General features: G+C 42.5%; 1 protein-coding gene across 1 annotated transcript in view; it reads left to right on the top strand.

Annotated features, from left to right (window-relative positions):
* Positions 1–11,726: 11,726 nt before the first annotated feature.
* Positions 11,727–13,210, top strand: part of COL9A3 (collagen type IX alpha 3 chain) — a 60,977-nt gene continuing 59,493 nt past the window's right edge. Inside the window, exon 1 of the mRNA XM_077460323.1 lies at positions 11,727–11,981. Coding sequence (XP_077316449.1) covers positions 11,919–11,981 — 63 coding nt within the window. The 5' untranslated portion in view covers positions 11,727–11,918. The remainder of the gene's footprint in view (positions 11,982–13,210) is intronic.

Below are 13,210 nucleotides of genomic sequence, written 5' to 3' on the forward strand. Positions count from 1 at the left end.
TGGCACTGACAGGCAGCACTGGTTGACACTGACAGGCGGCACTGGTTGACACTGATGGCCATTAATAGATGGCACTGATAGGCAGCACTGATGATGAGGTACTGACAGTCATTGCTGATGGGCACTGATTGGCATCTCTGAAGGGCTCTGACAGGCGTTACTGATGGGCACTGATTGGCACTTTGGATACTGACTGGCAGCTGATGGGCAGTGATTGGCAGATGGAGTGGGCGCCTCTGATGAGGGCTGCACTGATAATCAATGCTGATTATCAGAGCAGACTCCAACTCTGCCAGGCGAGCCGCTGATTGGCTCTCCTTGTTAGTGCGAACCGAGGAAAGCCGAATCCCGTTGCACTTCCTGGTTACATGCTGTGATTGGTCACAGCTGATCATGTGGTAAAGACCCTACAACATAGGCTCTTTGCCACAATCAGTGTTGCAGTGTGTCAGAGTGGCTTACCCTGCTTAAGTCACGGGATAACTTAACCACTTTGCACACGTCATTCTGTTATATGGCGGGTATAGGAAAATTAATCTAAAACGAAATGCTTGCATTTTTGGTGCGGGTCCATTGAAATCCATTACATGCAAAATGCAATCTGTGGCAGGAAAAAAAGTCCCCGACCCTTTCCAAAAATGCAAACGCATAGATGTGAACATGTACCATAGAAAACCATGTAAATGGACTGTAGTGAAGTACTACAAAATGCACTAAAAAAACGCACTAAAAAAACGCATAGGTGTGAATCTAGTAACCAAAGTGACACCCCTGATGTTTTGGAACTACATTTCCCATGATGCTCAACAACACTGCAGAGTGCATGAGCATCATGGGAAATGTAGTTCCAAGACATCTGGAGTACCAAGGTTCACCATCACTGCTATAGGGGGTGGGTGCTCAACCTGTGGCCCTCCAGCTGTTGCAGAACTACAATTCCCATCATGCCTCTGCCTTTGGGAGTCATGCTTGTAACTGTCAGCCTTGCAATGCCTCATGGGACTTGTAGTTCTGCAACAGCTGGAGGGCAGCCACTTGATTGACAGCTCTGAGTCTGCTGGGGCTGCGGGCATCGCATCCAAGATGGCGGTGTTCTATCAGATTACCGCTACCCATCATGTGCAATGGAAGTGACGTTACGATCAAAAAATACTTACTGCGCGATGCGTTCCATGGCGCACTATGCGTTCTACACACTATTATGATCTGACAGGTAGCGGTATTCTGATAGAACACAGCCCCTCCTGCATTGAAGACACCTTCTGCTCTCACAGGGGACACTCTCGCCCCCTAGTGGTGGTTTTAGATCTGTACTGTAATATACACGATGCAGACATCATACTACACCCAGCTACGTATTGAATTTCTGAGAAATGTTAGCAATAAAGTGAGCGTATATAAATACATAAAATATAATGATATCTGTGATATTGATTTATATACATTTACTTTATTGCTAAAACTACTCAATTCAGGAAGTAGCTGGGTGTACTAAGGTGTCCGCATGGGTGTTCTATATCCACTTAAGGACTGAGTCTCTTTTTTAGATTTGTTGTTTACAAGTTAAAAACATTTTTTTTTTTTTTGCTAGAAAATTACTTAAAACCCCCAAACATTATAAATTTTTCTTCTAACACCCTAGAGAATAAAATGGCGGTCGTTGCAATACTTTCTACCACACCGTATTTGTGCAGTGGTCTTACAAGCACACTTTTTTGGGGGAAAAAATACACTTTTTAAATTAAAAAATAAGACAACAGTAAAGTTAGCCGAATTCTTTTTTAATATAGTGAAAGATAATGTTACACCCAGTAAATTGATACCCAACATGTCAAAATTGCGCCTGCTGGTGGAATGGTGACAAACTTTAACCCTTAAAAATCTCCACAGGTAACGTTTAAAAAATTCTACAGGTTGCATGTTTTGAGTTACAGAGGATTGTTGTTCTCACTCTACCGATCGCGGCGATACCTCACATGTGTGGTTTGAACACCGTTTTTTTGTGAGGGTGCTACTCACGTATGCGCTGGCTTCTGCACTCTTTTACACTGTTTTTTTTTTTTGTTTTAACCTCCCTGGCGGTACGATTATTTCAGATTTTAGGTGCTGAAAGCGGTACAATTATTTTGCATGAAAATTTGGCGTTTTATATTGTAGTCCTGCAATTCTTAGTGAGTCTAGCAGACATCCCGGGTATGATAAAGTTTGAAAAATGAAAACATAAATTATAATATAATAAATAACTATAAATAATTATACCAAATAATAATATAATAATAATAAAAATTATTCAATAATGTAATCAAATCAAAAACACAGAAATTTGCTCAGTTGCAGAATTGTCGCTGTCATTACTTTTCAGTATTTGATGACGGATCTCCCCACAAATCGCTATCCCTCAATTCTGCGAGTGATTCCAATTTATTATCGCTGTTTTCTAGCTGGTCTAAAATCATTTTTGATGTAAAGTGACAGTTTTGGTTGCTAGGGACAATCTCCAGTTTCCAGGCATAAAGAACAGTTTTTATAATATAAAACTGCATGCAGGACACTGGACAGACCACTAGGGACAAAGGGGATGTGAAATAATTACATACAGCAATGTAATCTGTAAGATTACATTATACTGTATGTATACTGTGTGTTTTACTTTTTGAATTTGGCGCCGTTCTCCGTCCCCGTGCGTCGCAACGCTCGCAGGGAATGGAGATCGGCTCTGTGATAGATCCGGCGGAGGACGAGCCGCTCGTACAGCGCGGGGACATCGCTGGATCCAGGGGACAAGGTAACTAATCTCCTCCTGCATTCAGCGATGCGGTCCCGAGTCTGGCTCGGGGTTACCACTTTTGGTACAAACACTCCACCCCGAGCCAGACTCGGGAATACCGCCAGGAGGGTTAAAAATGGTGTCACTTTTATTCCTATTACAAGGAATGTAAACACATCCCTTGTAATAGAAAAAAAGCATGACAGGACCTCTTAAATATGAGATGTGGGGTCAAAAAGACCTCCGATCTCATATTTACACTAAAATGCAATAAAACATAAATAAATAAATAAAATAAAAAATTGGTCATGTAAAGAAAGAATAAAAAAATGGACCTTTAAGAGCTATGGGCAGAAGTGACATCTTGACGTCGCAATGTCATGGAGACGGGTGCTGGCCATTTTCCCCTCACCCGTCTCCTTGCCATGGAAGGCACAACATCTGATCACCTCCGCCTCTGCCGACAGCTCGGATAAGAGGCAGAGGGCACCGGAGTGCGGTGGGAGGGGGGGCACCGATAAAAGTGATCTCGCAGCGAATCCGCCGCAGAGACCACTTTTATCTTGAAGCGGACCACAGGCCGAGCAAGAGCATACTGCGGTTGCTGCCATAACCATGATATCCTCCTTCAAAGTAAGGACGTATATCGGCATGCAGTGGTCCGGAAGTGGATATGAATACCGCTACCCATCAGATCATCATCGCGCATGCGTAGTAAGTGTTTTAACGTCACTTGCGCTGCACAATCTGATGGGTAGCGGTAATCCGTTAGAACAGCGGCACCTACTGACAGTTGCAGGGCTTTTGGATGCCTACACAAGGGGGGGCTTTAGGCTCGGTTGCAGGTGTAGGAATCGCACCTGTTCCCGCAGCCAAATTGCACTGCTCTTACGAGACACCCATTCATTCTGAGTGGCAGCCCGCAGCACGCTTGCAGGCGTGGGAACCGCAACAAAATTGCATAGTGAAAAAAAAGACTATGCGGTTTCTTTTTTTTTTTCTTTTAAAGGCGCATTCACCTTTTTCCTGCGGGAAACGTGGGCACAGCAGCCCATTCACATGAATGGGGCTACCGCGCCAGAGAAAAACGCAGGTCACGCGGCCTGTACTTGTGTGAACCGAGCCTGGCAGGTATAAAATGAGTTCAATGCTCATATCATCTTATGGGAAGGTTTGCGTTGAAATGAATGGTCTGGTGACAGGGTCTCCAACTACAACTGTGCTGGACTTCCTCATTGGAGGTGACTTGAATGGGCCATTCAGGTAGACAGTAGCACTACACAGGTGTAGGTATAAATAAAAGTTCTACAATCAGATTGTAACATTTGTAGACTGTGAGAGTAAAAACGTATATTCAAGGACCCTAGAAATGTCGGCGGGGAGGGGAGGCATATGTGACCCCGGGGCTGTTGGTCACTTGGTCCAGTAACGGAGAGCTGCCACATTCCTCAGGTCCTGCTTGACAAACATCTTCAACCCAAAGACCAGGAATGTTCAATAAAGGACCTCAAACACCCTTCCCGGGGAGGGAGCGCCCATAGCAAACAGTCAGATGGAAGGCGAGAACTCCGCTTCCTTCTATCCCTGCTCTCTTTTCTTTCTAAGAAAGAGTCCAACTCCAACCAAACCTTTTCAAAAAAATATTCCTCTGGAGTTGGCCTCCTTCATGGCAATCGCTTCATTAGTAGGACATTGAAGGCTCCCTTACATTGTTGCATTTTGTTGCGTTATGGAAGTCCATTTATATTTAACACACCTGCGCCATTTTTTTCTTTCCAGCACTTGGACCCTAATGCCGCGTACACACGCCCGGACTTTTTGACGGGACTTGGTCCGGCAGACTAGAATCCGTCGGACAATTCGATCGTGTGTGGGCTACAGTGGACTTTTTCTTCCCAAAAGTCCGGCGGACCAAGAAATAAAACTTGCTTCAAATCTTTCTGATGGACTCGAGTCCGGTCGAAAAATACGTTCATCTGTGTGATAGTCCGATGGACGAAAACCGATGCTAGGGCAGCTACTGGCTATGAACGGGTGGGGTTTATTCTACGTCATCATGTCCGTCTGACTTTTGGAGTGTTCGTGTGTGGCCAAGTCCGTTCATTTGAAAGTCCGGCGGACCTCAGCTGTAAAGTCCGTCGGATTGTCCGCCAGACCATGTCCGGTCGTGTGTAGGTGGCATAAGGCCCCTTTCACACTGCCGCCACTTGAAAGTCGTGTGATTTTTACCACAATTTTGCCATGATTTCAGGGAGCAACTGTGTAAACTTGAGGTCTATGGACCTCAACTTGCATCAAAGTTGGACCAAGGTAGTAAAGGGACTACTTTGAAGTCTGTGCGACGAATGGTTATCATTGGGAATCATGGGGTATGACTTGTCATGCGACTCTGATGTCCAAAGTCACCGGAAAAGTGTGAAAGGGGCCTAAAGGAAAGATGTGCCAGTGTACACCTCCTAGTTGGCTGGCTGGAGTTATAGACCAGGAGCTTCAACCGCAATAATCACCGGTTCACACCAGTGCAGCTTTGAAATTGCGCTACTTCAGCACAATTTCAAAGCCAGTGTGACTTTGATGTGCCATTTCATTGTGTCTTGCAACTTCATTAAACAGAAGTCATTGTAAGATAAAGCAAACAATAAGCTGTGCTAGGTATAGATAGTAAACCTGCAATAGCTGCTGGCACAAAATTGCTAAAAAACAAATAAAATTATGAGTGCAGCGCTATAAAATCACCAGATTTTGATATCCGGTATATAAAAAAAGTCCCAAGTGAGTCCAATCCCATCCAAGTTTATTACACCGAAACGCGAGAGATATAGCTGGAACTATAGAGCCAAGTGCTTCAGAGGGAAAGATAAAGCCATCACCCGATCACACCGCCTCTTATCGTCAGGCTTGGATCCCCACACAAGGAGGTCAAAAATGCAGTTACAGTCTGATCCCGGACGGGTGTCTTATGGGGATGATCCACCACACTCCTCTTACAGCACGCTCTGCAAAAAGGCTCCATCGGAGTATAAACTAATTTTATTGAATAAAAGTAATACACTCATTTCAATGTAGATATAAAACTGCATGTCAACATATCAGTGATTCCAACCAGAAAGATGGCCGCTGTGTCCCGATGACGATACAGCTCCTTCCTGCGCGTTTCGTCAACAGTGACGTCAGGAGCGTGGCTTCCATATGACATCACGCTATATAAAGGGAACCACATCAATCCATGCAATGGACAGTAGTTGCGCTCCAAATACCAGAAACGTGCTGGAGGCGATTACCATATAATGGCAATTGTCCTCCAAGTACCGGACATAAACCGGGAGCACTTTAGAAAGTACATGTAATCATTCCAAACCGTTTGTCCGAAACTTGTGTTGCATACACACGGTTGCACAAAGTTGTCGGAAAATCCGATCGTTCTGAACGAGGTGACGTCAAACACGTACGCCGGGACTATAAACGGGCCAGTAGCCAATATCTTTCATCTCTTTGTTTATTCTGAGCATGCGTGGCACTTTGTCTACACACGATCGGAATTTATGCGATCGGATTTTGTTGTCGGAAAATTTTAGATCCTGCTCTCAAACTTTGTGCATCAGAAAATCCGACGGAAAAAGTCAGATGGAGCCCACACACGATCCAATTTTCCGATAACATTATCCAATTGCACGTTGCACGGAAAGTCCGACCGTGTGTATGGGGCATACCAGTCACCAAGATGGCAGGGCAGCGCTTCCTCCCATGGCGCTGGTCCTGACGGCTGCTTCGATAACCTGGGACTAAGCTGTCACAGGCTGTGGGAGATTTTAAGAAGGCTTCTATTAAATGTGGCTTTGGACTGTATGAAACGGAAAGAGAGCCCTGGCTGGAAGGGAGGTGTAGCACGTTATGCTGTGATTTCCAAATGGGACAACATAGTGTGCTTTTTGGTAAAGGTGCACAAACACCTTATACAAACCCAGATATTAATTTGTAAAAGTAGCAGTGACATCATCACTGGGCTGTACATAGCCTGTGCAGAGAGCATTGCTGTGGGAGGGACCCAGTAGGCTTCACCCACTACAAGCTGCCTGCAGAACACGACAGGAGGAGGCGGCGACAAGACCAGTCACCCCGCAGAAGGAGAGAGAGCAGCAGTGAGCGGTCTTTATTACAGAAGTAAAGTCTCACACTGGATTACTGCACAGATCTGGAAGAAATACACAAAGCACACCGAGGTCCACAGAAGAATGCACATGACAATATCTGCTTAGTTCAGCTTTAAATCTCAGCAACAAGAGAATAAAGTCATCTATTCAGGCCTGGTCTTCCTCACTCATCTATTCAGGCCTGGTCTTCCTCACTCACTGATTCAGGCCTGGTCTTCCTCACTCACCTATTCAGGCCTGGTCTTCCTCACTCACCTATTCAGGCCTGGTCTTCCTCACTCATCTATTCAGGCCTGGTCTTACTCACCTATTCAGGCCTGGTCTTACTCACCTATTCAGGCCTGGTCTTCGTCACTCACCTATTCAGGCCTGGTCTTACTCACCTATTCAGGTCTGGTCTTCCTCACTCACCTATTCAGGCCTGGTCTTCGTCACTCACCTATTCAGGCCTGGTCTTCATCACTCACCTATTCAGACCTGGTCTTCGTCACTCACCTATTCATGCCTGGTCTTCCTCACTCACCTATTCAGGCCTGGTCTTCCTCACTCACCTATTCAGGCCTGGTCTTCCTCACTCACCTATTCAGGCCTGGTCTTCCTCACAAAAGTTATAGTGTCTACAAGATAGGGGATAGTTTTATGGCATTTTTATTACTATTTTTTCTGATTTGTATCATGGCTGTGACATTATGGCGGACACACACGACACTTTTGACACATTTTTGGGACCATTGTCATTTATACAGCGATCAGTGCTATAAAAATGAAGTGATTACTGTGTACATGACACTGGCAGGGAAGGGGTTAAACACTAGGGGGGCGATGAAGGGGTTAAGTGTGTCCTGGGGAGTGATTCTAACTGTGGGGGAGGGGGGGTGGGCTACCACTGACATGACAGCGATCACTGCTCTTGATTACAGGGAGCAGTGATCTCTGTCATGTCACAAGGCAGAACAGGGAAAAGCCTTGTTTACATAGGCATCTGCCCGTTCAGCGGCTCCGTGACACGATCGCGGGACACCGGCGAGCATCAGAGTCCCATGGGCGCGGTCACGCTGTACACGACGTTCGTGCGCCCGCTAACCCTGCCAATTAAAGGGGACATACAGATACACCCATTTGCCCACCTCTGCCATTGTGCCGATGTATATCGGCGTACAGCGGTTGGCAAGTGGTTAAAGTTGGTTGTACAAAGATATATGTATGGTCAGATTGTGACCTGTATGGTGACCATAAGACATAAAATGATAAAATTCAACTGCAATGAAATGAGATATAAATCCAATTTCTAAATTGCTGCATTTGTAAATGTTAAAATCCTATATAAAGGAATAGTAGTGGTAAAAATAAAAGCCCTTGTGGGTTTTAATAATCATTTTTCTTTGTATAATTCTCCTTTAAGGGGGCGTGGCAAGTGGGAGTGTCATATGCCTACATACTTTTGCTAATACCCTGTTTCCCCGAAAATAAGACCTAGCGTGATTGTCGGTGATGGCTGCAATATAAGCCCTACCCTGTTTCCCTGAAAATGAGACCTAGCGTGACTGTCGGTGATGGCTGCGATATAAGCCCAACCCCCCAAATAAGCCCTACCCTGTTTCCCCGAAAAAAAGCCCTACCTTGAAAATAAGACCTACAAGGACTTTAACTAGGGCTTATTTGGGGGGTTGGGCTTATATCGCAGCCATCACCGACAGTCAAGTTAGGTCTTATTTTCAGGGAAACAGGGTAGGTGTCCCTCAAAAAAGCAATCCACCAAATCGTGGTTGGTCACTAGAGCTTGTGGGTGGACGACTGCTTTGTCTCTGGCGATTACTTTGTGATTCCTGGTGGATGGCATCGGGTGGCAATACTTTTTGCTCACATCTGGGGCAGCTATTTATCCACCAGAGTTCTTGAATTTAGAATGTAGCAGTGGAGTTTGGACGAGCCATTGCACTTGCATGTACTGGAGCATAAACACTGCACTGTGTCCCCTTTGGGTGGATTCCCCTTACTTCCTCAGCTGGTGACCACATACAGGAAGTGAGGGGAACTCTGTCCATTGAGGCCAGAGAGATTCAGAGATGCGATTTTTTTTTCATTGTCTTTTTTTAATACAAATTACGCATTTTCCTTTGGATTAAACTCAAAAATTGTTTCCCAGCGCTAAACCTTTCATCTTATTTTTAAATTGCTGCATTTGTAAATTCCAAAAGCCAATATAAAGGAGTAGTAATGGTAAAAGAAAAAAAAAAAAAAAGCACTTGTGGGTTAAACTAATCATATTTTTTTGTATTGTCCTTTAAGAGGGGGTGGTAGTGGGTGTGTCCTATGCCAATATATTTTTGATAATAGGTGCCCCTCGTTCTCAACTCAAAAGGTTGGGGGTGTGGCCTAGGCGCTGGTGATAGCTGTGTATCTGCAGTGTGAGATCACCTAAGGCAATGCTGCCTCTGACTGCTAGTCTGATGTCACTGCTGTGCAGCTCACTGTTCTCCTTGCCGGAGGCTCTGAAATGAGGAAGCAAAGCCTCGCCTCTACCAGCCAGAGACACAATGCATGGTAAGTCAGTGATGGGATGATCAGTGGCAGAGAGACCACTGGCAATACCGGTCATTGCCCCCTGCCTTCCTTTTTTTGGGCACAGCTTCCAGAGTTCCTCTTCGCATAGTTGTGTCCACTTAAAGTATAACTAAAGGCAAAACCCCTTTTTTTAGTTTTGGATGGAGTGGAGAGGGATTGGAACCCCTGTCGGTTTTTATTTCTGTCTGTGCCCCATTAAGGAGAATCACCCTCTCTATTTGTCCTATTTACCATTATCAATAAAAGTGAGAGTAGAAGAAAGTACCAAGTTTTGGGTTGTCCCCAGAAAAGTAATAGTGGGGGAATCTTCCATGGGGACACTAATTCTGGTGACATGAGGGCCATAAGGCATTTCCCTAATTTGCTGGGATTTCTTCTCCTTACCTCACCTTACAGGGGTTATAACCCTCCCTTATTCTACCCAAAATGAAAAAAAGTTTTGCCTATAGTTCTCCTTTAATCCAGGGGTGAGCAAACTCTAACCCTCCCTCTGTTGTGGAACTATAAGTCCCATCATGTCTCTCGGGAGTCATGCTTGTAACTGTCAGAATCTTGCAATGCCTCGTGGGATTTGTAGTTCCATAATAGGCAATGAGCCGATGGTTGCCCACCCTTGCCCACCAATCCTACAATTTTTTTGCAGATTGCCGCAGAATTATTTAATACACCTGGAGCCTCCTACAGAACAAAATAGCCACTGGAGTCACCCAAGCTGGCCGTTGTGCCCTGTGCAGCTCATGGCATCCTCCGAGGACTAGTGTTGTTGCATGCTGCTGTAGTGGCAATAACAGTGGCGCAAATGTTGGTGCAGTGACAGAAGAGTAGCAGTGTATACACCGTTGGCATTATATAAATCCTATCTAATAATAATAATAATAATGTATAATAATAACAATAATAATTATTATTATTATTATGTAATATAATTAATATTACAATGAATGTAACAAAATAAATGTAATAATATTATTATTATTAATTAATAGTAATGTATAATGGTAATAATAATGTATAACAATTATAATAATAAATATTATTATTGTTATGTAATATAATTATTATTATTACAATAAATGTAACAAAATAAGCATAATATTATTATTATTATTATTATTATTAATAATAATAATAATAATAATAATAAGTATGTATAATTATAATAATAATAATGTATAACAATATTAATAATAGTATATAATAATAATAATAATAAATATTATTATGTAATGTAATTATTATTACAATAAATGTAACAAAATAAACGTATTATTATTATTATTATTATTATTATTATTATTAATAAGAATGTATAAAGATAATAATAGGAATGTATAAAGATAATAATAAATATTATTATGTAATATAATTATTATTACAAAAAATGTATCAAAATAAACATGTTATTATTATTATTATTATTATTATTATTATTATTATTATTATTATTATTAATAATAATAATAATAATAATAATAGTGTATAACAATATTAATAATAGTATATAATAATAATAATAAATATTATTATGTAATGTAATTATTATTACAATAAATGTAACAAAATAAGCGTATTATTATTATTATTATTATTATTATTATTATTATTTTTAATAAGAATGTATAAAGATAATAATAGGAATGTATAAAGATAATAATAAATATTATTATGTAATATAATTATTATTACAAAAAATGTATCAAAATAAACATATTATTATTATTATTATTATTATTATTAATAATAATAATAATAATAATAAGAGTGTATAACGATAATAATAAATATTATCAGTATGATTCATATTATTAATAATCATAATAATAATACTTTTACTTTGTTTAATTTATTGTCATATTTTTTAAAGTGACCTGACAACTTGTGGGATACACCTATCATTATTTTTTTAGGTGTGGAGATAAATGGCTAAATAATACATTTTGGCTTGCAATGCCCTAATCCGTCAAAGTGAAATTAGGAGATAAACGACCAATCTAAGATTGTGAGAGTTTCTGTAGGTTGAAGGTTGTATCCTTCTTATAAATCTAACCCTTTGTCTGCCAGGAGGACCTTCGGGAGATCTGTACTTTCTGGTAGGAGGATGGGTTGAGGCTGAGCTAGGACTGGGTTTTCCAGGTTGCCACCTCTCCCGTGTCCTTGTTTTTCCTTGCATTCCAGGGACTCCAGCTGCCAATCAGCAATGCCCCCACTCATAGGTGGGTTTTTAGCTTGTCTTCCCTCCCTTCGCTCAGTCTCTCTCTCTTCCTCCTCCTCCACTGCTCTTGAAGCCCCCTACCTCTCCACATCCCAGGACCAGCAGAGAGAACTCAATCAGGAGTCAGACACCCCTCACTCAGGGGCTGCAATCCAGGAGGAGCGAGGGGGACACAGGGACCGTAGGCAGCCAGCAGAGGGGTTGAAGGATCCAGGGAAAAAAGATGGTCTGGTTCCCAGCTCTTGGGTTCCTTTTATTGGTCCACTTGGTGGCACCCCAAGCGCCGGTAAGTCACACTGCCTTCTACTTGCCTCCTCTGTATTGGCTCTAATGTGGCATCTCCTGTATCTCCAGCTATCCTCCAACCTGCCCAATTCCACAAAAAATCGAATTTTCTTTATCCTACGGAAAAGGGAAACCCTTTGGCTACACAAAAATTTCCCAAACTTTTTGTCTACGGTGCTTGATCACATTTGTCATCTCCGGCTAATTAACCCTTTACATTCCGGAAGCGGCGCTCAAGACTTTCGCCAGTCATTTTAATCACACTGTGTATGGCGCTGCCAAATCTGTCGTGCTTGTTACCTGCCCATTGCACCGTAGTCACTGATTGCACGCAGCGGTAGAATTGGACATACACGAGATACTTTGCTTTCCCTTTCCTAAAAGTGGTATGTTCCTGGAAACCTTATTTGATCTCTGAGTAAAGATCAGCGTAAAGGAGTCTTTGAGCCATCTTTACATGGTCTGCGCTGTGATCTGATTGGCTGATATTCGCAGCACATCATAACTTTTTTTTCTGCCCACTCTGCTACTTTAGGTTATTTATCTAAATAGAAAATTATACTTAAACAATTTTGTGTAATTATATTCCCCCATCTTCAGTAAATACTTAAGGTCTCCAGATGGTATCCTATTCTCAGCAACAGCCTACTCCTTAAAAGATTGGCTGTTCATCTGTCCAGAAACCTCCTCTGCCACTTACTGCTATGGTACCCCAGACTATAAACCAGTTAACAACTTCAGATGGAAGCTGCAGGGCCCCTGAATGCAATGCATCTTGTCTGGGCTGTATTTTCCCATTGATGTCCACAGTATGCCATGAGCTACAACACAATTTAGAAGAAGAATTTGCTTCCTTATAACGGTGCAAGTAACCCCTATTAGTACAGGTAACTCCAAGTGGTATCCTACTCTCAGCAACAGCCTGTTCCTAACTAGATTGGCTTTCATTGTTAATTGTTCAATGTCCCCTGCCACTTACTACCATGGCATCCCAAACTATGGAACCTGTGGGGCCCCTGAATGCAATGCACCTTGCTTGGGCTGTGTTGTCAAGTGATGTCCACCGTATGTCAGAAACTACCAGGAGGTAGTGTTTCCTTACAGCAGGGATATGCAATTAGCAGACCTCCAGCTGTTGCAAAACTACAAGTCCCATCATGCCTCTGGGTGTCATGCTTGTGGTTGTCAGAGTCTTGCTATGCCTCATGGGAGTTGTAGTTCTGCAACAGC

The sequence above is a fragment of the Lithobates pipiens genome, unplaced genomic scaffold, assembly GCF_037356315.1.
Source record: "Lithobates pipiens isolate NorthernLeopardFrog02 unplaced genomic scaffold, aLitPip1_a1.2 Scaffold_28, whole genome shotgun sequence".
NCBI classification, from domain to species: Eukaryota; Metazoa; Chordata; class Amphibia; order Anura; family Ranidae; genus Lithobates; species Lithobates pipiens.